A 23617-nucleotide genomic window follows, 5' to 3' on the forward strand; every position below is an offset into this window, starting at 1 on the left:
CCTTGCTTTACTGATTAGAGAGATTTGCTATATTGGGAACCCGTTTGCGTAATGACAGAACACAAGCAATAAACAGAGAAATCCACCAACTGTAAAATGCAAACCATTTGGCCCCCCAGCGCTCGCTAAGTCACCGGTCTGCTCCAGCCCCTTGTCAATACTGCTGCATTCCCACCGAGTCGCTCCTGGAATTTGGCTTGGCGAACCCCCCCCCACCCCCCACGGCCATGAAGACCTCCCCGAAATCGTCCAGAAGTGAAAGCCCACCACGCACAATCATGCTTCACGAGCCCCTGCCCACCTTACAGTCCCCCGTAGGTGCAAGCCCAGGAAGGAAGGGGTGCGCCTAATTCTGAAGGATGAGCTGAATGGAGCAGGCCTGTTTAGGAACCTGCATTGACATTCGGTTGTGAATACAATAAACCCCCATTGACGTGGGGGGTAGTACCTGGTACATGGGATTTCTGCGCAGGGCAAACCTGCCCAGCTCCTAACGGACAGGCTGGAAGTTTAATTCCACAGAGTGGTGCCTCTGAAGTAAGGTCTGGCAATCGACTTCTGAAACACTCAGCCCCTGACAGCCCTCCTCCAACACACGGTAGGGGCGGTACTAAGTGGAGAATCGCCAACTGGTTTGTCCTGCCCTGTGACAGCTTCATTCTGCGCTTGTTCCGTGGTTGCCCAAACTCATCTCTGCATGTGGAAAAGTCCTGGTTCAGTGCCATCAAGTGGGTTCCGAACCACCGTGACCCCATCTACAGCAGAACGAAACACTGCTGGGCCCTGTGCCGTCCCCACAAACCGTTTTATGTCGGAGCCCACGCTGTGTCAGTCCACCCTGTTGAGGGCCTTCCTCGTTTTTGCCACCCCTCTGCTTGGCCAAGCATGATGCCCGTCTCCAGGCCTGGCTTCTCCCCAAAACATGCCCAATGCAGGTGAGGCACCTTCTCGCCATCCTTGCCTCCGAGGAGCCTCTGGCCATGCTTCTCCCAAGGGAGAGCCGTTTGTTCTTTGGGCAGCCCAGAGCACTTTCAGTCTTCTCCAATTCAAACACCCCATTCCTCTTCCGTCCTCCTTATTCAATGGCCAACTTTCACCTGCATACTAGGCACCTGAATGTACCACGGCCTGGGTCTGGGGCACCTCAGTCCTCAAAGGACCTTCCTTGCTTTTCAGCACTCTAAAGAGGCCTTGTGTGGCAGATTGACCCAGGGCACAAGAGCTCTGAAGATAGTGGAGAACACAATGCTGCCTGTGGGTGAAGCCAGGCTCCGTAATGGTGGCCACCCTTGTTCTTGTCTTCTCGGCTATTTCGATTTTGCCTCTGGGCTTCAGAAGAGTCGGGAGGTTTTACAGCTAGTCAGCTCCTCTCTACTTGGAAATTCCCCTTCCTGGTGATTTGCTTTTTCCACAAACTTGGTGACAACCACTTGTAACCACTGGTCTGGATAGCGGGCACTCGAGTCGGCCACACAAGCCAAGTGGACACATAAATCAGGCCTGCTCAGGGCCCCTGGGCAGGGTGTTTGTCACCCAGAACCTGGGCTAGTCATCGAAGGTCATCCCATTCCTCCAAGCTGATTTCTGCCGAGCTCCCAGGCTGGAACATAACCTGGGAGCTGAGGGAAGTGCCCCCCTCAGAAGGAGTGGGCAGTGTTTCTCCCACAAAGCCTGTCCTGGCTCCCGCGTGGTGTCTATGTGCTACCTGACATTGGCCAAGGGCTTTGGTTATTTTTCTCTGCACAGCCTATGGAGGTCCACTGGGATGGGACCAAGCTGAGTGAGGCTGGGCAGGTAGAATTTTACCAGCAGGTAGGTGATGGGGCAGGAGATGGTTCTGAGAGCTGAAGTCCAGAGGAAGCCTCAACCCTAGATTCACACAGGTGATGCCAAAGCCACGCACCACCCACTGTCTTCCAGCTGATTCCGACACAGAGAAACCCTGCAGGGCAGAGGACAACTGTCCCATAGGATTTGCACGGCTGTGATTGTGACAGAAACAGGTTGTGCATCCTTCTCCCAACGAGCAGCTGGTAGATTCGGACCTCCAACTGTGGTAGTTACATAACCTGATATCAACTTGAAACTTAAGAATGAAGGGGCGGAATTTAGCCTGTCAATCAGGTCATAGCTTGATGACCTAATTTGAGCCTCTACGGAGATAAATAGCTCACTGGAGGTGGGGGACACACACTCCCTGTTGACAAAACGCCTGGAGCTATGCTAAAGTCCTGGAGGAGCCACGTGGCCCTGTCAGCGTTAAGATGCTCCCACCGCCACTGGATCCACAAGACTTCCCACCCACGGCCTGTGACCATCCTGCATTCGGCTTCATTGCATGTATTGCGTGAGGAATTTATGGGCGAATATCAGACTTAGGGCTAATTGAACTCATGTACTTGATCTGGACTGGGCTGGGATGTTTTATGGAAGCATACTTGCTTCTTGATATAAAGTTCTCCCTTATACACATACGAGTGTCTCCGGATTGGTTTCTCTAGTCTACCCATGCTAACACACCGCCCTTTAGGTTAGCCAGGTGGTGCTTCAACCACTGCACCACCAGGGCTCCTTGTTACAACGGGACCTCTCAAAAGTGCCCGCATGATGAGCCGCGATGAGGCCAAACTGAGCACGGGGGTTGGAAATGGGCAGGAAGAGAGGGTCACAGCGGGAAGGTGACTCGGGCTGTGCTTTATTTCTTTCTGAGCTGAATTTATCTTTGCCTTGAATTATTTATTTCATTTTATTATTTTTTCCCCAACAGCTTTATTGGCACATTATTTACACCTCATAGAATGGAATAGTTTGATCGGGCTGTGCTTTAGAATCTAGACCGTCTTGGACACTTGGCGCCTGTGAGGCATTCTGTGGATTTGGGTTGAGTTTGGGGTTACGCCTAGAGTTGTTTTCTCTGCCAGCAAGTCAGCCCTCAGGTCACGGTGGCCGTGGACAGCAGAAAGAAACGCGGCTCGGTCCTGCACCAGCCCCATGTCCTAATGCAGATGGGAGCGTGGCCAATCATTGGTTGTTCTGGGCTGTTTGTCAGATGAATATTGTCAGGCCTCTCTTCCTGCTCTGGCTTGACCTGGAATCTCTGCTGACCTGCTGCAGCATGAGGGCAACATGGAAGGCTCCCCCCACAGAGGGAGGGGGCTTCCCACGTGGTGTGTTGGCCGAGGATTAAATATAGATCCTGTAAGAAAGGGAGAACTCTACCGCTCAAGCAACAAGGCCCCTGACCTGCACCTGTGGCGGCGGGTGACTGGCCAATGGAGAAATTAAGTTAGAGAGTCATTTTGAGTGACACGTTTGTACCAAATGTTTTAATTCAAATTTAAATCTAAATACTATGGGTTTAGGTTTTTTTTTTTTTGATACATGCTCCAGGCTACCTTAAAAAAAAAAAAAAAAGGAAAGAAAGAAAAGTTGGAGCCTGTTATCAGAGTACCCTGTCTTATGTTGCAGAAGCCTGATGGCATTGCTGGGTGAAGGTTGGGCTGCTAATCTCAAGGTCAGTGGTTCAAACCCACCAGCCACTCCATGGGAGAAAGAGAAAACTATTGGTTCTCATAACGATTTACAGCAGTGGTTCTCAATCTGTGGGTCTCAACCACTTTGGGGTCAAATGACCCTTTCACAGGGGCCATCTAATACATCCAGCATATCAGATATTTATATTATGATTCATAACAGTAGCAAAATTATAGTGATGAAATAGCAACAAAAGTAATTTTATGGTTGGGGGTCACTACAATGTGAGGACCGCTAATTTACAGCCTTAGAAACCCTACGTAGGATCGTTATGCGTCAGAATAGATCCGATGGCGTGGGTGAGTGGTCTTATGTTTCAGAGTGCCTGGTGGCACTGTGGGCTAGTCATCGGGCTGCTAACTGCAAGACTGGTGGTTCAAACCCACTAGCTGCTCCAAGCGAGACAGATTTGCCTTTCTACTTCCATAACAACTTCAGAAACACGAAGAAACAGTTCTACTTCACGCTATAAGGATCGCTAGGAGTTGGACTCAATTCAATGGAAATGGGCTTGATTGTAAATTTTGGGGGGCATAGTTCAGAGTCAGCGGTGGCCTGGCTCACTGACTCTGAAAGAGGCGGAGTGTCCTGTGTGGCATTTTGAGCACAGTCTCGGTGTGGCCTTGCTCTCCGCTTTTATAAATGTCCTCAGCCTCAACCGCCTCACTCACACTTAATCCAACGAATTTTCCTTTTCCTTTAGGAATGTGCCCTAGGATCTTTACCAATGTATTCACCATGGTCTGCACGGCACAACCACGCTATTTCCTTTAAGCGCCGGTTTGGATCATCCATATAACGCTCAACTCACTGACGCAGGCACAGTAAGACATGCTCAGCATACACAGGTTTGGGGACACATGTCCATGCCTCAACTGACTGAGTAGCCTGCTGGCTTGGACCCTTCAGGGTGTGCTGGGTGACCACGTCTACAGGGAACAGAGATAGGGAGCGGCTGTCTGGTGGGCCAGGGAGCAGAGCTTCCACTTGAATTTAAAATTTACTGCTGTCCTGGCTTGATGGATATGGATCAGAAGATCTCCGGCATCGGATTTTGCAAGCAGGCTGCCATTGGCTGGTAGCCTGAAGGTAGGTGACTCGGACCCGCCCAGTCGCTCCTTGGAATAAAGGCCTGGAGAACGACTTCTGTAAAGACGACAGCTCAGAAAAGCCCGGGGAGCTGCTGCTCTGTAGCACACACAGTTGTCCTGAGGAGCGGATTGGAAGGCAACTACCAAGCTATTAGATCAGTGTTGCCCAGAGTGGGTGATACTGCCCACTAGGGGGCGGTGGTCTGATCCAGGGCGGGCTGCAAAAACAGATACCCGAACTTTATTCTGGATTATGGGCTATCTAGCACAAAAAAGTTTGATTGACAGGGGAGCACTGAATCTCTTTTTTTTTTTTTTTTTTGAGAAAGGGCAACAGGCCAAGTAAATTTTGGAACCCACAGATGAGAATAATCTCCCCTAGTGCTATGTAAAGCAAAGGTAACACTCTAAGTCAGAGCCCATTTAAAACCCCAATAGCTATGGGTGTTCTCTTAATAATGCACACTGTCGGCTTGAACGGCAGCTCCTACACGGTCGCCAAATGCAAACCAACTGCCACCAAGTCCATTCCAGCTCAGGGCAGCCCTACAAGTTCCAGGCGGGCTGCCCCTGAGCACCCCCAAGACCCTCATCCTCTGCTTACCATTTGGCCAGCAGTCCAAAGCTTTAACCGCTGTGACACCGGGGTGAGGGGCCAGGGAAGAAAAATGCAGAAACCTCAGACTAATTTTGCTTGCGAACTCACACGAGCTGTAACTGTCATATGATCACGGGTGATTTCTTGAATTTACAAATGAGTGCAATGAAAGCGATACAGTCCGGTAAGATAGATCAAGAGAGCTCCATTAGCTGAGCAGTCCCTGGGGAGGCCCTGTCAGTCCCGGGCGCCCCGTAAGAGGGATGTGGTGTGCAGTTCTGCCCTTGCAATTGAACACTAATAGCAGGATGGCAGAGGCGCTGGGTGCGGACGGCATGGACAGCAGGGAGGTGAGCTTCCTGCGGCTTTTCAGAAAGTCCCAGGATCACCTCTCACCCCACCCCCACCCCACCTCTGCCCGGCCACACTGGGGGCAAATGCGCCTTGCAAAACCCACAGAGAACTGTGCGTTTTCTCTCACGCTTAACTTGCTCCATTTGTAAGATATTCAGATAAGAAGGGATTATGAGCTGTGTATCAGAACAGGATGCCCAATTAACAACTGAATTATGCCAAACAGTGTGTGAAAAGAGTTAGACTTGGGGGTTGGGAGAGAACAGTCTACGTGAAAATGAGGAAATGGGGCGGGAGGGCAGGCTCTGAAGAGAACCTCAGAACCTGCTGTTGAAATGCAAAAGGAGAAGAGCAACAGAGAAGGTGCAGGGGGTGAGGGTGGGTGGGGTGGGACAGGCCTCCTCACCCTCAGAAGCTATGATAAGACCTCCTTGGCTCTCATGGGTCTGTGGCCTGTGGGTGGCTCTGTGATTGCTCATGGTGACCAAGGTTTGACAGAGCCAGCCCAGAGGATGGAGCCTCCAGGTGTTGCTCAAAACAAGGTAAAAGTCACGTGCCCACCCCACCCCAACCCCCCAAATTAAAACCGACAAAGACGAGTCTTTGTTCCGAAAGAAATATTATCCCAGAGCAAAACCAGGAAGGGCCTAGAGGGTGCTCATCATGGTGCTGGCGACTCTGTGCACAGGAACCCCCAGGGATAAGGGCCTGGGACCCAGTTTCCCACGCCCCTCTGAGGGGGCGCTGCTGTTCTCCCCCTTTGTATTCAAACTCAAAGAGCAAACTCACTGCCGACTCACAGGGACCCTGTCGGACAGGGCAGAACTGCCTCAGTAGGTTTCCGAGACTGTAACTCTTCACGGAGCAGAAAGCCTTGTCTTCCTCCTAAGGAACAGCTGGTAGTTTCAAACCGCTTACCTTATGGTCAGCAGCTCAATGTGAAACCCACGAGGCCACCAGGACAAAGGAGAGCTTCTTTAGACATTGGCTGCTAAGGAGGTTCTAAGCCCAAGGTCACACAGAGCCGTCACAGGCAGCCTACCTCATGAGGAGGGCCCGTGAAACAGCCTAAGGCCTCCCAAGCCTGACCCCAGAAACTGGGAACAACTGTGGACATCCATGCCGCTTCCACCAGAAGTCCCAGGTCAAGGTAGGCAGCTGTGTGGTGGGAGATTTTGCTGCTCCACAAAAAACCCTCAAGGTGAGTTCTTCTCACATCACACTCAGGGTCCCTGACAGCTGGGTGGCAGGCAGGAGGCAGCCTCTCTGGGGATGTGCCTACATTGTTCCCCCAGCCCTCACCCTCTCCACCTTCCTTTCCTGAAGTTCTCGTCCATAACCTGATCCCTCCTGGGTCTTAGATGTAACAGGGGAAGGGCAGGGAAGCCCTTCATTGAACCTCCCTCCCCAAAAGGACCCGAGCTGTTCCGCCTACCTGCCTGGACTCCACAGTGCAAGCCCAAGGCAAACAACAAACAAACAAACAAACAAGCTCACTGTTGCCGAGTCAATTCTGACTCACGGAGACCCTGCGGGACAGAGTAGAACACCTGGGGCCATGGAGAAGGAAGGCTCCCGGAGCTGATGCCCTGCCCTGGACTTAACCTTCAGGACTAGAAGACAATACAGTCCTGTTCTCTGAAGCCACCCGGAGCCCTGGTAGCACAGTGGGATCTGTGTTGGGCTGCTAACCACAGACTGGTCAGCAGTTCAAAACCACCTGTCGCCAGGCAGGTGAAAGACGAGGCTTTCTATTCCTATGAAGTTACAGCCTCAGAACTCCACAGGGGCAGTTCCACTCTGTCTGATCACGTGTCATTAAGAGTCGAAGGTAGAGTCGCCTGCCTACTGTTGGCGTGATCCTTGGCAAGCACCGGCACCAACAACACTCTACTTTGTTACAGTTACATTATCTTAAAATGAGGCTGTTTTCAAACAAGGTGGTTTCGTGCAAAATAAAAGATGTCTTTGCCACTATGTTGCCATAAAAAAAAAACATTAAACACACACACAAACACAAATAAAAACAAAAATTTAGTTGCCATGCGGGGGGTGTGGGCACATACGTCCACTTCCCAGGATGGTGTTGTCGGAGGGAAAGGGGACTCGATTGGAGGCCCTAGAAGGAGGTGACACATGCAAAGGGTGGGGTCCATCACACGGAGAACCACGCTTCCTCCCTGTTGGTGATGAAGTTCTTTACCTCCACGTGTACAGGACACACGGAGAACTCGCAGATACTGACTCTGTGTGCTGAGCTCAGAGGGCTCTGGGCCACGCGGTCCCCCTGCCGTGGCATCCACAGGACCGCCAGCGACCCTGCACGACAAAGTGGAACTGCGCCGGAGGGTTTCCGAGGCTGGAATCTGGACCGAAGCAGAAAGGCACGTCTTTGTCTCAGCGGGCCACTGGTGGGTTTGAACCGCCGACCTGTGGGTCAGTCAGGAGCTGCCGCTAGGGCCCCTTGGCCACACTGTGGGTGGGAGCAGTCGGCGCTGTGACTGCCTTTGTGGAGAAGGTGGTGCCCACGTTCATTAACAGGGTGCCACGGATTTTGATAAGCGCTATTTTTTTCTTTCGAAGCCGCTAAATTGCTTTTCAGGAACTTTACATTCTCCTTCATTTGAACAATTATTAAGCGATAAAAATAGAATCGCCCAGTTGCTAAAACCGTAATCTGAAATTTTACAGCTGGCCATAAAGCGCTATTTTATTAAAATATAACCGAAGATGCTCACGACCATTACAACTTTTCAAATGAATTATAAAGCCCTTTACTGCTGATAAAATAATCTTAAATTACAGCCTTATGTACGCCGACAATACGTTGAAGCAAAGTTTGCCACCCCGCAAGCAGGCACGCCAGTCACAAATCACGATGGGGATGCAGTTTGCAGCTGCAAGCCGATGACATAGGGTCTGCTGAGACAGCGGCCCCCGAGCCTGCAGGGGGGACGGGCAGTCTCTCCCACACAGTGCCTCCTCTCCGATGGCCAGGAGTCGGAGCGGCCGGTGTGAATGCTGCACCTGTGACATTTACTGGGGCCCAGGGCCCCGGGCGAAAACGTCTCCCCAGGCCCCGGAGGGATGTCCCTGGTTTGAGTTCCATTACTAACCTCAAGGCTGGCAGTTCAAACCCCCTGGTGAAGCTAAGGAGAGAAGTTTTGGGGTCAGCATCCCTGTGGCGTATTCTACTCAGCCACACGTGGGAAGGCCATGAATTGGAACCAACGCTTCTTTCAGCAGCTGGTTTGAGTTGAGTCTTTTCAAGCCTCCCCATACATGAGATTTTTACAATACCAACTCAGGTAAGCGGTAGACTGCAAACCTGTAAAGTCGGTGGTTCAAACACACCAGATGCCCTGAGGGAGCAAGGTGAGGCTGTCTGTTTCTGTCAAGGTTTAGAGCCTCAGAAACTATCCTGGGTCGCTGGGAGTGAGAGTCCACAGCCTGGCCCTGGCCCTGGGCTGGCCTGGGTAGCTGGGTACCTGCGACAGGCAAGCCAAGGGCACATCCCACAACAGAGGGTGTACCCACACACCTGCCATGAAGCCTGACCTCCGACAAGCTTCCTCACGCACATTTTATCTCTGGCTTTATCTTCTTTTCTTCTGGAGGGTGTGAAGGCCTTAGTGGAGCGAGGCCCTCTGCTGAACTCTGCATTCGAGGACTCGGGGATGAAGGGCTTGGAGAACGCTCTCCAAGCGTTGATTTCGACAAGCGTTTGCTAACAGGCACTGTGAGCCTCCCTCCCAGGGCTCATGCAGGTGGGTTCTGGGGTGCCAAAGCCCTCTGAGCTCACCTGCTGGTACTTGCAGGCTGGGGCACACATCTGAGGAGACCACGGGCAGCCACTCCATGGTGAGAGCAGCCTGGTCTTCACTCTGGGCCTCTGGGCCTAGTGGTCCGGGACTCCCCCACTGTGGGGTTTCTCAGGGTCCAGAGCAGCGTGAGTCATAAGAGCCCCCCTCCAGCACATTTCTTCCCAAGGGAGGGACACCCACTCTCCACTCTGAGCAGGTGTGCAAGGGAGACACTAGAGGCAGCCCAGTTTAGATTTCTTTCCATCTTATTTTCCCAAGCAAGATACAAATGACAGAAGGTGCGAGCAAACACTCTGCGTGGCACGGCAATGATGGGAAGCTCACTGGGACCGCACACCGAACACCACGGAGCAGCCAGACTTTCCCTTTAACCAAAGCCACAGTCCTGCACCTCAGCACGTGTGCTCAGGGCTGTATTGTCTGCTGCAAGGCTGACCATTCCAGTCCAGTCCATCCCCTAACTCTACCATCCACCTCCAGCCCTACCCCCAATATCAACCTCCATCTCACCCCCATCCTTCACCATGTGGGACCGGCCTGCCTGTGTTGTCTGTAAACACTGCCATCCCTGTGGTGTTTGGCAGAAGTCTCCTCTGAGTGGTCACCTGCAGGGCATTGCTCCTAGGCACTGGGAGGGTGAAAATACAGCTTGGATGGGACAGTTGGGTGAGACCTTGGGAACCTCTGGGCTCCTGCATGCTCATGAATGACAATGACATAGTCAGGAGCCTAAGCTAACACCACTGACAATGCTACACATGGTGCCACTCCTCAAGAAGGGATGCCATAGGGAAATAATGCTAGGTTCCCAAAGTGGGTGTCTGGGGATGACCACAGCTCTCTTCCACAGCCCTGCCCATGCCACTTAAGCAATGCTCAGTGGGACAAACCAGCTGACTCCTCCGGCGTCCCACATACACACCAAAGGGAGCTCTGAGGCCTCTCCACCAGTTCCACTGTCCTGGCCAGGATCAAGGAGAGGCGTGCCTTCACGGAATCCTAGCTTCCTGAGCAGACATTCCCAATCGAGGGCCTTCAGGAATGTGTGTGTGTTGGTACATATGCATGTGTGTGTGTATGTGTATGTAAGTTTGTACTTGAGTGTGTGTTTGTACTCATGCATATATATATGTGTGTGTATGTATATGAGTTTGTACACATGTATATGTGTGTTTGTACTTGTGCATATATGTGTATGTTTGAGTTTGTGCTCGTGTGTATATGTGTGTGAGTTTGTACTTATGTATATGTGTGTGTGAGAGTTTGTACTCATGTATACATGTCTGTTGCCTTATTAATATCAACCCCTAAAAACAAGAGGTATAACTACAAGTTATCAAAGCAAAACCTTCTGGGGTCTGTTGTATGATTAGATTGTTTATAATGGTTCTCAAATTGTGGTCTGGAACCACTAGTAATATAAGAAAATTCTTATAGGTGACAGAAAAACTTTTGTTGTTTTCATTTAAATACTTATATGTCAATTTTAATATACAGGGTAAGTAAACAAACATTGACTCCAAATCACAGAAATATTTAGTGGTCAAAATATCAAAACGTGGAGCTACTCTTCCCAACACAGCCTCCATCTGGGTTTATACACTTCTGAAGTGTGTGTGTGTGTGGGGTGGGGTAGTCCCATCTAGCTACCCCCCCCCCCCAGTTCTGTGCTCTTTGACGTCCCCCCTTAGTCAGAACAGCAGCTGTGGCCTCCTTGAGGGGCGCGCAGCGCGCTTCTTTTCAGCCTCCTTTGAGCTTTGGGAGCAGAAAGAAGTCTGAAGGGACGAGTTCAGGTCTGTAGGGTGGACGAGGTAAGGCTGCTCAAGGAAAGGCTTGTAGGGCAGCCCCGCTACCCTTGAAGAACCAGCACATGCATGCATTGCCGTGACGGGAAAAGGGAATTCCTGCAACAGCTGTCCTGCCCTGTTCTCACCAGGGTACTTTTCAATTTTCTTAAAGCTTCTTCATAATCAGCCCCATGATCGTCCTGTCTCCTTGGAGAGCCTCTCACACGATGGCTCCTGTGGAGCCCTAAGAAGAAGCCCTGCCTGCATTGCACTCTCCCGGCCAATCCACTCGGAATCCCTTTCTGATTGGTCTCCTGGAACGCATCCTAATGAGACTAAGACAAGTTCATTACTGACAGAACTTGCCCACAGTCTTCCATGGATCTCGGTGACATCGTTAGGCACATTTTGTTTGGAATAAATACATGCATTTATGAACTGAAACACTCCTTAAAATACTCTCTGACTCACCCATAGGTGTATCGAACTAGCACCCTTAATTCACGAGTTCATATGTTATTAAATGTATAAGAGCAGTCTAGAAGGCAGTAGTGGATATGTAAAAACATATATCTAGCAAGGGGGTGTGTAAGTAAACAATAGTTTAGGTGAAATTCAGGTACGTATGGTTAACATTGCAGCCTATGAAGCTAGGAGGCAAGACTAGCTCTCAAACACGAGATATTTTATTCGGCAGCTAAGGGCCTTTGTTTCCAAATGGGTCACTGCTTCCCAATATCAGCACTGGTGAGCGAGATGTGGCAATGATTTCTATAAACAGTCTTACTCTGATAACCAGGCGGTTCAAGATCTTACTGCCAACTTAGCTCCAAGACGGGGATTGTTGGGATGAAGCTCCAGAGAGACTTCATATGGGCCAATGAGAGATGACGGCGACCCAGAGCTGCTGAATACCCACAGCTCTGCTCGCTGTGACCAAGGAAAATTGGTCTGCAGGCTGGTTCCTTCATCTTATTTTTTTTGTTGGCCCTTTGTTTCCCCTTCCTTCTTGGCCCTGTGTTCAGGGAGACAACGTCGCATTACAGAGAACAACCCACCTGCACCCTGCCTCTCTTTCCCTGGACTTTCAACAACAATCATCTCTTAGATCGGGCAGGAGATCATTCCGTTCAAACCCCTCTTCCACATGAAGAAAGCAAGCCCCAAGGAGCTTTGTCCTTCCTCCTCCATTGCCCCAACAAGCAGCCCCCGGGGCCCAGAAGCAGCCCTTCCCATGGCTTAGTGTCACAGTCAAAGCTTTGTCAGTGTCATACCTCATCCACGATGGAACAGTGGCGGCCACCTCCCGAGTACCAAGGATTGACCAGTCACTGTGCTGAGCCTGTGACAGATGGGCGTTTGCTTTGAATTCTTACAACAACCCCAAGGGGTTGGTAAGAGTATTGCTATTGTCCAGCAGGGGTTCAGAGATGGGAGCAAGAAACCTTTATGGCCACAGATGAATTCTTACTCGAATTCAACGAATGCCAAAGTGCATGTGCTTGCCAGCAAACCATCCCTTTACCTGCTCACCGCAGATTAAAAAGGAAGCTATCGGAACAAAATTGTTTTGGATCAGGTGGTTCCAAGCTATGGGGCGGAAAGGGGTGTGTAGTGGGAGGAGCTTTCCCAAGCCAGGGACCAGTGGTGGACACGCCCCCTTCTCCCTCTAAGCCTCTATCTTCCTGGGGCTCTTCCCTCAAGGTCAAACCAAACTCACTGTCATTTAGTTGATGCCAGCTCATAGCGATCCTACAGGGGAGAGCAGAACTGCCCTTGTGGACTTCCAAGAGCGTGATTCTTTACGGGAGTAGAAAGCCCTGTTTCCCTTGGTGGTTTTGAACTGCTGACCTTGCAGTTAATCGCCCAATGCCTATCTACTACACCACAAGGGTCCCGAGTTACCTGGTGCAAAATCCCCAGCACCCCAGCCTTGCTCTCCAGTACCTCTTCTCTAGCAGAAGATTAACAGGATGCCAAAGCACCCCACTGCTCTGCTAGCATAAATTGCAAGAAAAACATTTAGAATATTGATTAAGTGCTTCATGCTAGAAGATTTAAATTTACCTCCTGTATTTCCAGGATTAGCTGACATAATGGGGTCAGTCTGCTGGCACAAATGATTTACAGAACACCCATTGGCAGCTCTCCTCTGAAAACTCAACACTTAAAATTTCACTGCTCGCAGCCAGCAGAGTCCTGGGTAGTTAGCTGTTTGGGATAACCGCCGTCCTGCCCCATCTAGACTTGTGGAACTTGGCTCCCGGGGAGTTGCTTTCAGCCTGGTCCAAAGGGACTTGGTCCAAAGGGCCTTGGTGTAGGTCTGATGGAGGGTCGGAGTCGTGGGGTGGGGGGCAATGGGGGTGTGAATCTTCTTGGAGAAAACAACAGCAACCACTTGGGTTCAGACAATGACAACTTTCCATATTCTAAGGAAGACTATGCAGCTGTTACAGGGATTTCAGGGCGGTATTAAAGACAGGCGAATCCTGTCCACCCTCTACCTCTTCTACTAACTTGTCAACATTGGGCTTCATCTCCCAATGGCCAGCCTATTTCATGGGGTTTGGAGCTGCCCTCTGGGAAGAGAAGGAACCATGTTGAGGCTTCCCTGGAGACAGGAAGGAGGAGAGTGTGACGGAACTCCAGTGAATCCTGCAGCCTCTGCCCCCAATGTGCAGAGTGGCTGTGAGTATCCCCTTGGTCATGTCTGACATGGGTGGGCAGGGTAGGGCTTTTGTGGTCTGACCACCAAAGGAGGTAATGCTTGGGGTGGGGGAGGGGAGGTGGCAGGAGGTGCAGCTGACCTTGGCATTGCGGATTTCAGAAGGACACATTTACACACAGGTTGCCCAGTTGGCCCTTGTCCGTTGCTGCTAGGTGCTGTCCAGGTGACTTGATGCAGGTGGCACTCGTGGCAGAGATCTGCCTGTAGGATTTGCTAGGCCGTCTGTCGTCTTTATGAGAGCAGATCGCCAGGTCTTGCTTCCTCAGAACCACTGGGTGGGGTCCAGCTACCAGCCTTGTGGGTCAGCAGCTCAGGCTAAAGCTGCCTACTGTGTGCCTGAGGAGCAGGCCGCCCTGCTGGCTTCTTCCTAGAATGCTGGCTGAGCAGTCTCACCCGGAGGAAAGGTGGGAATGCCCACTGTCTACTGGAGACCTACATGTTTTGGGCCTCCGCGAGTCTGGTTTGCACAAGATTTGCGATCCCTGGTGCTCCATCCTGCTCCCCCCCCCCCACATCCCCTGCTGGCCCCTCATTCTGAATTCCAGGCCCTGGATGTGTCAGACTTAGCCCTCTCATCAACATGACCTTGGGGAGGAAGGGCGTGCAGAGGGGTCAGCGATCCTGAACACAGGCTCCAAGGCTGAGTTACCCGGTCCCCATTGCTTCCCTGGAAGGAGCCCCACTGTCACACCAGCTGCCCTGAGGGAGAGAGATGGGGCTTTCTACTCCCGTGAACAGTTACAATCTCGGAAACTGTGTGTTCGGAGGCAGGGCTACTCTGTGCTATGGAGTCCTACGAGTCTGCATCGACGCAATGACAGTGAGCTTAGAGTTTGGGCGTATCACAGTGGTTAGCTTTGGCTGCTAATCAAAGGCTGGTGGTGCAAACCCAGTATAACTCATAACTCCAGGGGAGAAAAGACCCGAATGTCAGCTCCCGTAATGATGGTAGCACAGGATAGCCTATGGGGGCAGCTCTCCTCTGTCCTATAGGGTCATTATGAGTCAGAAGAGACTCGATAGCGCACAGCAACACCAACAAGAACCACATCCACAACCCCAAGGACTGTTTGATCGTGGCAATCCAAGGTGGGCCAATCTCACATGAAGAGGTCTTCACTTAGCCGCCTGCCATCGGTGCAGAAGAACACCTTCTCTGGTGCTCACTTAGCACTCACACAGATATCTATTTTAAATCAGCAACCAGCACAGTCCACTGTGTTTAAATGCCCTGCGCTTTGTCCAGCCCACTCAAGTGCACAGGAGATGAAGTATTTGGGAGAAGTATTAATGCTTCCTTGTTTTCCGTGCGGCCGCTTTGTACAAGTCAAAGGCATACGCCAACAACAGCACAGCCTGCGTCATGCTTGCCACAGATATGATTGCCAATTAATCCTGACATGGGAGCTTGGCAGCTCCGCTCGACCCCCATATTTTGTCACCTCAGGGGGTTAGCACTTGGACATTTCTCTGACATTTTAGACTAATCACTCACCGTTCCTTTTTCCAAAAGCAGAATCTGTTCAGAGGAACTGCAGATGAGTGTGCTATCTGCACCCCACCCATGGCCCCCCATGGCCCCAAAGCTAATTGCACTTGGTTGGGGGGCAGGGGTAAATACCTTTGGAGGCGGCAGACTTTGACAATGTTCGTTTGTGCTTCCTTTCCAAGGGGGATCTTTCTCCCTCTCGTTGTGAGAGAAATGCTAGTCCCCAAGAGTGTTCTCATATTATTGGACATTTTAAAATATTACAAGAGGACCCTTCTCAAGGGACGTGAACTTTCCAGCTGCCAAAGAGTGTCAGCATTCTCTAAATCTACGTCCATTCTAGTCTGAGCCATGGCACACGCGGTAGGGCCAAACACCATTCTCTGATATTTCTAGCACCCCCCCCCCCAAAACCAGGCAAACAGTAATTCATCTGGAGACAGCCAGGCCAGCCATGCAAGGACAGATGGGGACAGTGGCTCTCCTGGGGGCTCGGAGACACAGGGACACAGGCATGCTCTGTCAGCTCCAGCACCACATTCTCACAGAAAAAACCTTTCTCACCCACCCTTCTTCAGGCCCCTACCCTTCAAGTCTCTGACCCCAAATGATTCTCCCAACCATTCCTCCAAAGACCACCAGGCCGCAGAAAGGTCTACTATCAAATCCTAGCTCTCCGCTTCTTGCCTGGCTGCTGGAGTCAAGGCATGGAGGGGACCCAAGTCCAATGTCACCGACCTTCAAGAAGAGCCAGGATGTTCTCCTTTCCCCAACCAGCCTCTTCCTTCCTTCCTTCCTTCCTTCCTTCCTTCCTTCCTTCCTTCCTTCCTTCCTTCCTTCCTTCCTTCAGGTCCTCCGTCAAAGATGGCGGCCAGGTTTTCCAAGGACCATGGCCCCATGCAGAAAGTATACTGGACCCAGTCCATCAGAGATTTTCTGTGTGGTGTGGTTGACATCAATTGCCTCTACCGGCTTCACGTACCTCGTTTGTAAATGGCAAAGGTGCCTGCCAGACCGGACTCTCCAGGGCAACTGAGAAGAGTAGAGCATGAAAGCTCTCGTGCACTATACACCGGCCAGTGCCAACCCATCGATGCCCCTTAGCTCCCTTCAGAAGGAAAACATAGTCCCCTCAGCACCCCACCTCTCAGTAAGAGCCACTACCACTACCGTGGAATCAAGTGGCCAACTGCCCTGGGAACATGCATGACACATGAGCTATTGTTTCAACGACTCCCTGTGAATTGGTGAAGCTTTCCAGAGCAGCTCATCAGCTGACCCACATTCTGTTTCATCCATTGACTGCCGTCCCAAAGAGCAGCCCACTTGCTGCTTGGGCTTCCTGTTTCTATTCGCCCTCCTTGCCTAACCCTTCTGAACTTGACTCTTGGGTAAATTCTGCCCTTTTGATCTGAAGTGGTTGATTATTCTTTGGTGTGCATACAACCCCAGGGTTGGTGATCCTCTTCAGTCTCAAAACTCAACTGTCATTGAGTCAATAATGACTCATAGCAACCCTGAGGGACAGAGTCGAGTGCCCCCCCCGGGCTCCGGAGACTATAGCTCTTTATGGGAATGGAAAGTTTCATCTTCCTCCTGTAGAATGACTGGTGGTCTCGAACTGCTGACCTTGTGGGGAGCAGCCCAGCATGGAACTCACTACTTCATCTATAGACGTGGCTCTTGTTTGGCTGGACATGGAGGCATTTGGGGTCATTCAAGCTGCACCGAGCACTGGAGGCACCTCTCAACTTTAGCAGTCAGGCCACCGTGGGCTTGTGTAGGTGAGGAAGATGAGGCCCAGAGAGGACAGCAGAGTCCCCCTCACCTATGCAAAAACCGCTCCCTGGGCAGTCATCTCAGGGCTGTGGTTCTCATCCTGTGGGTCGTGACCCTTTGGGGGTCAAATGACCCTTTCATAGGGGTCACCCATGAACAGTAGCATAACAGTAGCAAAATGACAGTTTTAAAGTAGCAATGAAAATAACTTTGTGGTTGGGAGTCACCAAAACATGAGGAACTCTATTAAAGGGTCTCAGAATTGGGAAGGTTGAGAACCACTGTCTTAGGGGTCAAAGCAAGGTTCTGGGGAGCTCTTACAGGCTCCCTGGAGGCCGAATGCTGTTTAGCTACAAGGTTCATGGATACTGAGTGTGTGTTAGAGAGAGGAGAGATGAGGATGACCCCCGGCCCTGCCCCAAGTTCCCTGACACATCCCCACCTCCATTTTCCCTCTGCCAAGATGTTCAAAGGCAACTCTCTGACAACCACCAGCCCTGCCCCTCTGCTCCTCAAGAACAGGCTCCTTCTGGGGAACAGAGCTCACAAGTTTCCTGACGTTGCCAGGGCAACCCTGCCATACACAGAGCTCGCTCTCCTCCAAGGGAGTGGGGGTTTGGCAGGTCTGTGCTGGAGGCAGAATATCCGTGGCCAGCCCACCTTGTGCTCACCGCAGGAAGCTGGAGTCAGCTGCTGTGATCTGGCTGGGGCAAGTACCTCTGGTGGCCGATGGGCTCCTGGCCCATTCACGGGGGGGGGGTGGGTGGCAAAGACAGTCATGGCGCTTCCAGTGATGCCCACTCCTCTGAGAAGTGACCAATTAAGTAAGCTGACCTTCCAGCTGTATTAACAAGCCATATCTTGTCCGCTCTATTCAAGGTCATGGAGCAGAGGATGCATTTTGGAATGTCCATCTCCACCGAGTTTCCAAAATGCAGAGGGGCTGGGTCAGCAGATGAGGCATCTCTGCAGCCATGCTCTGGGCACTTAACCATGCACAGAGGAGAACTTGGTTTGGTGGCAGGATAGCTCACCTTTTCTACCCTTGGGGACCAGCACCAAGCCACTGCTATCACCTCAGGACAAGTTCTTATCATTCAGAGGGGGTGCTCGTGTTAACTGACATCCACGTCTGAGCCTAGATCATCCACCTCTACCTGGCTTGGGGAGTTAGTGCAAGTCACTTCCTTCTCTGACCTCCAGGAGCCTGGAGCAGGTAGATGTCACAGGACTCCCAAAGCCTCTGCCCAATCCCAGAAGCCACTGCACAATGTTTTGGGCGTGGTACGTACAAAGGAAATGCTTTGAAAGGACGGAGAACATCTGGTTGACCTTAGTGGTGTGTGTATCTCAAGGTGGATGTTGGTAGGGCCGGAGACGCAGGAGGAGACAGAATAAAGATGAGATGGATGGCATGGAGGAGGATAGCAATGGCTGAGCCTGTTCCAGAAGCAGATCACAGGTGCCTTTGGGTGGGCTCTAGTTAGAAGCTGAGTACCACTCGGATACCACAATTAACCTCAACACATAACTATACCATCTTCATTATATGTAAAGAGCAAGAACAGAGACAAATCCAAGAGCCCCCTTTCCGAGATGCTGCTGATTTATAGAGAACGCAGGGTGAGGACAGTGAAATAAATAGCTCGTCCACCCCTTCCATTCCACCACCAAGAAGATTCCATTCATCTAAAGCATTCATCTGCCAACGCTCTCTTTTTATAGACTAAGGAACCAAGGCCAGGTAGGTAGGCCAAGTGACTTGGCAAACACCTCCCCACCCCTCACCTCTGCCCCAGGAAATGATGGCTTCAGTTCCCAAGTCTGCGTTTCCTCCTCACTGCATAGCCCTTCAGAGCCCTGGTGGCATAGTGGGTTACACCGTGTGCTGCTGAGCACAAGATCAGCGGTTCGAAACCACCAGTCACTCAGCAGGAGAAAGGGTAGAGTTTCAACTCCCATTGAGAATGACAGTCTTGGAAATCCACAGGGGCCATTCTGCCCTGTCCTACATGGTTACTATGAGTCAGCATGCACTTGGTGGCAGTGAGTTTGGAATTTTGGTTTCTGTAGCCCTTCAGAGCCCCATATGTCAGGATTTAAATGCACTTTTCAGACTTAAATCTGGGCCGAAATTGCCCTCTCTCTGTAAATGCAGATCAGAAAGTGGGTCCCCCCAGAAGTGAGTGCCACAGGAGCAGGGAGACTCAGATCTCACCTGTAAGTTTGCACAAGGCGGTAACATGTGAGTAGGAATTTCATTCTCGGATCCTGCTGGTCCCAGGGGCTTGTTCTTGCCCCGGAAGGCGGTGGTGGTGGTGGCAGTGGTGGTCTGTACAGGGAGGGCTGGCTGCCACACAGTCACGTCGGAGCCATTGCCAAAGGCTTGAATTGCATTTTCTGCAGTAAAACAGGAGGAAATCCAATTTCAAAGTCAGGCAGCAAATGTAACAGACAGGATACACAGCCAGGGAGGCACGCTAAAAATTCTGATTATGCCATCGGACTTCTCTGAACAAAACCCAGCCATGCCCCACTGGCTCAGGGCCAGCCATTGGGTCAGATGCCCCCAAATCAATCCATTCAGGTAACACCGACCTAGACCCTCAGTTTGAACCCAAATGAAGTGAACGTATACTGAGGTCCCGTTTAGGTGCCAGGTGTTGAGCAAGCTCCTTTCCCTGAAATCCTCCTCAGTAGACCTCTTTGGAATTGAACCCTGGCCCTGTTACTTGGGACCGTAATCACCAGCCCATCTCCCAAGAAGAGGCTTGGGTTCTGTCAGAACTGCATCACAGCCAACTAGTAAGTTCTTCTAGAACACAACATCCCTACTCATGGAACGGCAGTGATTCGGTGGCCTCTATCCTCTATTCTGGCCAGCACGCTGTAGTAGAATGCCTACTACGTGCCCAGCAGCACTGTGCGGACACGACAGCTGCTAACTGACAGGCAGTTCAAACCCACCAAGCGCTGTGCAAGAGAAAGATGCGGCAGGCCACAACCCCGGGGAAACCCTATGTGGGGACAATTCTACTCTATCTCACGCTGTTGTAGCGGGGTACCATGGAGCCGGTTCGGATCCACAGCGAACCTGTGCACAACAGAAAGAACCAGCGCCTGGTCCCTTGCCGTCCTCACAATCGTTCGTAGGCCTGCCCCATTGTGGTCGCCACAGTGTCAACCCATCTCCCCCAGGGTCTTCCTCTGTCTTTGCTGTCCCTCCAATTTACCAAGCATGGCGTCCTTCTCCAGGGACTGGTTTCTACCCTATGGGGTCTCTGTACATTGGGTTCAACTCCAAAGGCAAATAGGCTACTACTGTGTGTCAGGCTTACCCCTAGTACATATGCCCTCCGGTTTCCTTCAAAGAAAAATGGCCCAGACCTCAGCAAAACATCCTGCAAGTTTAAGCAAGATTATGTTACACCCCCTCCTCCCCCTTTCTGTTCTAGACTTCCAAACAGAATCTGCATAATTAGGGTAGGAGCAGCCCTGCTTGAGAGAAAAGTTTAAAATGTAAAACTTTAAAAGCTGATTACAATTTCTTGGGATTAGATTGTTTTGATGGTGAGAGTAAATTGGCTGTGTGTTGTTCCCCTCCCCCTCGAACGAATAAAATGCAGGTTTTAATCAGGTCCCCTGGGATTTGGCCTGGATTTAAGTCTTGGTTTTTTTTATATATATATTTCATATTCACCGTATAAAAGAAATCAAGCTCTTCCATTTGGGACCTGAATGTGCAAATTGTTAATATATAACTCTTTGCTAGCATTTTTTGACATACAAAACAGAATAATTTAAGCCAAATCTTCCTCTTAGAAGTGACATTTTGTCCTAAAATTGTTATCCTTTAAGTTCTAGCAAATTGGAAGCTTGTTTTATGAAATCTGACTTTTTTTTTAGGCTGTCAGGAAAAGAAAAGGCTCAAAATAATATAAATGGCTTTTATGCTCCTGTTAGGTGGCTTACTGGGTGGGTAGAATGTAGACAAAGAGACGGAGGGAACAATTTCCTTACATGAACTCAGAAATGACAACAACAAACAAAACAAAATCAGGAACGTAAAACTCTGACTCTTCCTTTATCTTGTTAAATGTGTAGATCCAGAAGAGCCTGGTCATTTGGTGACACGGCCTGTGTTCTCCCAGTGTGTCTGATTTGTCACACTAGAACATCATGGCCCACTTGTTCCTTTATTCCTCCATGCGCCCCGTCAAACGTCAGCAGATCATCTTTGTGCTGAATGACCATGGCAGTCACAAAAGACTCGGAGTCGTCCTGACCCTGTGGGGTTCACCTTTGGATTGGAGAGTCCAATTAGTTAAGCAGATACCAGCTCACGGCTGTATCTGGTACCATAGAGTTGTCTCATCATGAGCCCCTGGGAAAAGAGTACACCTTCCCCATAGGGTTTTCTGTTCTGCAATCTTGAAGAAGACAGCTATGAAGTTACTGGCTGGGCTCAAAGTCCAGTCTTTGAGGTAGTGGCCAAGCATTCAAACCTGAAGCCACCACTGGCTCCTACAACAATACATTAGTTGGTGATGAATGGACTGGGGGTGACAGTGGAGAATTAGAATTGCTGTGTAGGTATGGGGAGGGTTCCCGGGGAGGGTGACACCTGAATGAGACCTTGAGTGAAATCAGCTGCCAATCTCGCCTCCACCTCTCAGTCTCTCTCCTTCTCCTGTTCCTTCTGCCATTCATTCAGCTCAATAATAACAGCTTCTCCCCAAGACTTAGAAGTAAACACAATTGACTCTTGTGATGTTGATGACAGGGGATGTGGGAGAGGCTTGGCTTTATCTAAGGGAGTAGCAATTGGGTTACTGGGTTGGGGTTGGAATCTAAAAATTCCAATTTCTCCTACCTTAGGGCTTTTTGCAAGAAACTGCATGTGTGGCCCTGTGTCCTTGTTATGCGGAGGCTCGTTCTAATGAACATATAAAAGGAATGACTGAGATGCATTCTGGCTGGCTCTGGCCCCTGTTGCAGATCAAATGTGTTTATTTTTATTGAAATGTCATTAGCCATAAGATACCCAACTCTTCTCAGGACCCAAACCTTATTATGTGGGGGCACCTTTAATTTCTCAGCAAGGGAGAGGATTGCCCGCCAAGAATTTACACCCTGACCTCTGTTGCCAAGGCTTGGTCTTCACTGAAGATGTTCCCTGCCAGCGCCTGCAGGGAGTGAGAAAGAGGGTTAATAGATAGATCTTTATCCTTGGGGACTGTCTTGCCTTTCCAGGTTTTGCGAGGTTTTTTTTTCTTTTGCCTCTGAAAATGTGCAGTCTTGTGATGTCCCTATGGCTCTCTGTGGAAGACATTTGAGTGTTCCTTCTCAGACAGGTTTCCGCCTCCTACAGGTTTTGCTGTGCTTATCGATTATGTCTGGGCAGTCTCCGGGTCATGAACCTCTGGCACATGGGCAACTCCTGTTGTTGGTGGTGGTGTTGGGTGCGGTTGAGTTGGCGACCCCACATAGAATCCAATGTGACACCTCCCAGCTGTGTGCCATGCTCACAGCGATGGCCGAGTCTGAGCCCGCACTTCCGGTCAATGTGTCCAAGCCGCTGCATTGACATGGTGTTGCTTTTGGTCCCACTGATCCTTTCCTTGACCAAATATGATGTCCTTGTCCAGGGACTGCTCCCTCCTCGTGTCCGCAATACTTGAGAGGAGGTCTCACACTTCTTTCCCCTGAGAAGCATTGCTTCCCCTCAGACAGAGTGGCTCATTCTTCCGGCAGGTCACACTTTCTCCAATATTCCTCATGGAATATCCCATTCACTGGCCTGCTTCCACCTGCTGACCAAGGGATCCATCATTCCATGGCTTGGGAAGAGCACACCCCAGGCCTCAGAGTGATATTTTTGTTCTTTGACGCTGCCAAGGGGTCTTTTACGGCAGTCGCCCAACTGCGATGCGTCATTTGATTTCTTGAATGCTGCTTCCCTCAGTGTGTGTTGTGGATCCCAGTAACATGTGATCTTGGGCCAGTTCAAGTGGTTTCTCCATCGATCATGATGCTGCCTACTGATCCAGTTGGCCGCATGCTTGCTTCTTTCCATCGATCGATCCATACAGCAGAAGCCCTGGTGGTGTGATGGGGCAGCCGCTGGACTGCTAACTACAAGGTCAACCCATTCCTGGGGCGGGAGATGAGGCTGTTCTGCTCCCGTAAAGAGCTGCAGTCTCAGAAACTCAGAGGCAGTTCTCTGCTGTCCTACAGGGTCACTTTGAGCCAGTGAGTTAAGTCAATATTGCAGGCTGTAATCTGTGATCTTCATCAATGTTTTCTACCTCAAGCAAAATCATATCGTCTGCATATGGCAGGTTGTTAATGAGTCTTCCTCCCCGCCTGATGCCACATTCTTCTACATACAGTTCAGCCTCCAGAACGACTTTCTCAGCACACAGATTGAAGA

The 23617-nt window shown here is 50.7% G+C and overlaps 1 protein-coding gene across 1 annotated transcript in view; it reads right to left on the reverse strand.

The window, feature by feature from the left end:
• GFRA1 (GDNF family receptor alpha 1) overlaps nt 1–23617 on the reverse strand; it is a 248526-nt gene that overhangs the window by 13089 nt on the left and 211820 nt on the right. The window contains exon 7 of the mRNA XM_075534439.1: nt 19403–19584. Coding sequence (XP_075390554.1) covers nt 19403–19584 — 182 coding nt within the window. The remainder of the gene's footprint in view (nt 1–19402; nt 19585–23617) is intronic.

Source organism: Tenrec ecaudatus, chromosome 16, assembly GCF_050624435.1.
Source record: "Tenrec ecaudatus isolate mTenEca1 chromosome 16, mTenEca1.hap1, whole genome shotgun sequence".
Lineage (NCBI taxonomy): Eukaryota > Metazoa > Chordata > Mammalia > Afrosoricida > Tenrecidae > Tenrec > Tenrec ecaudatus.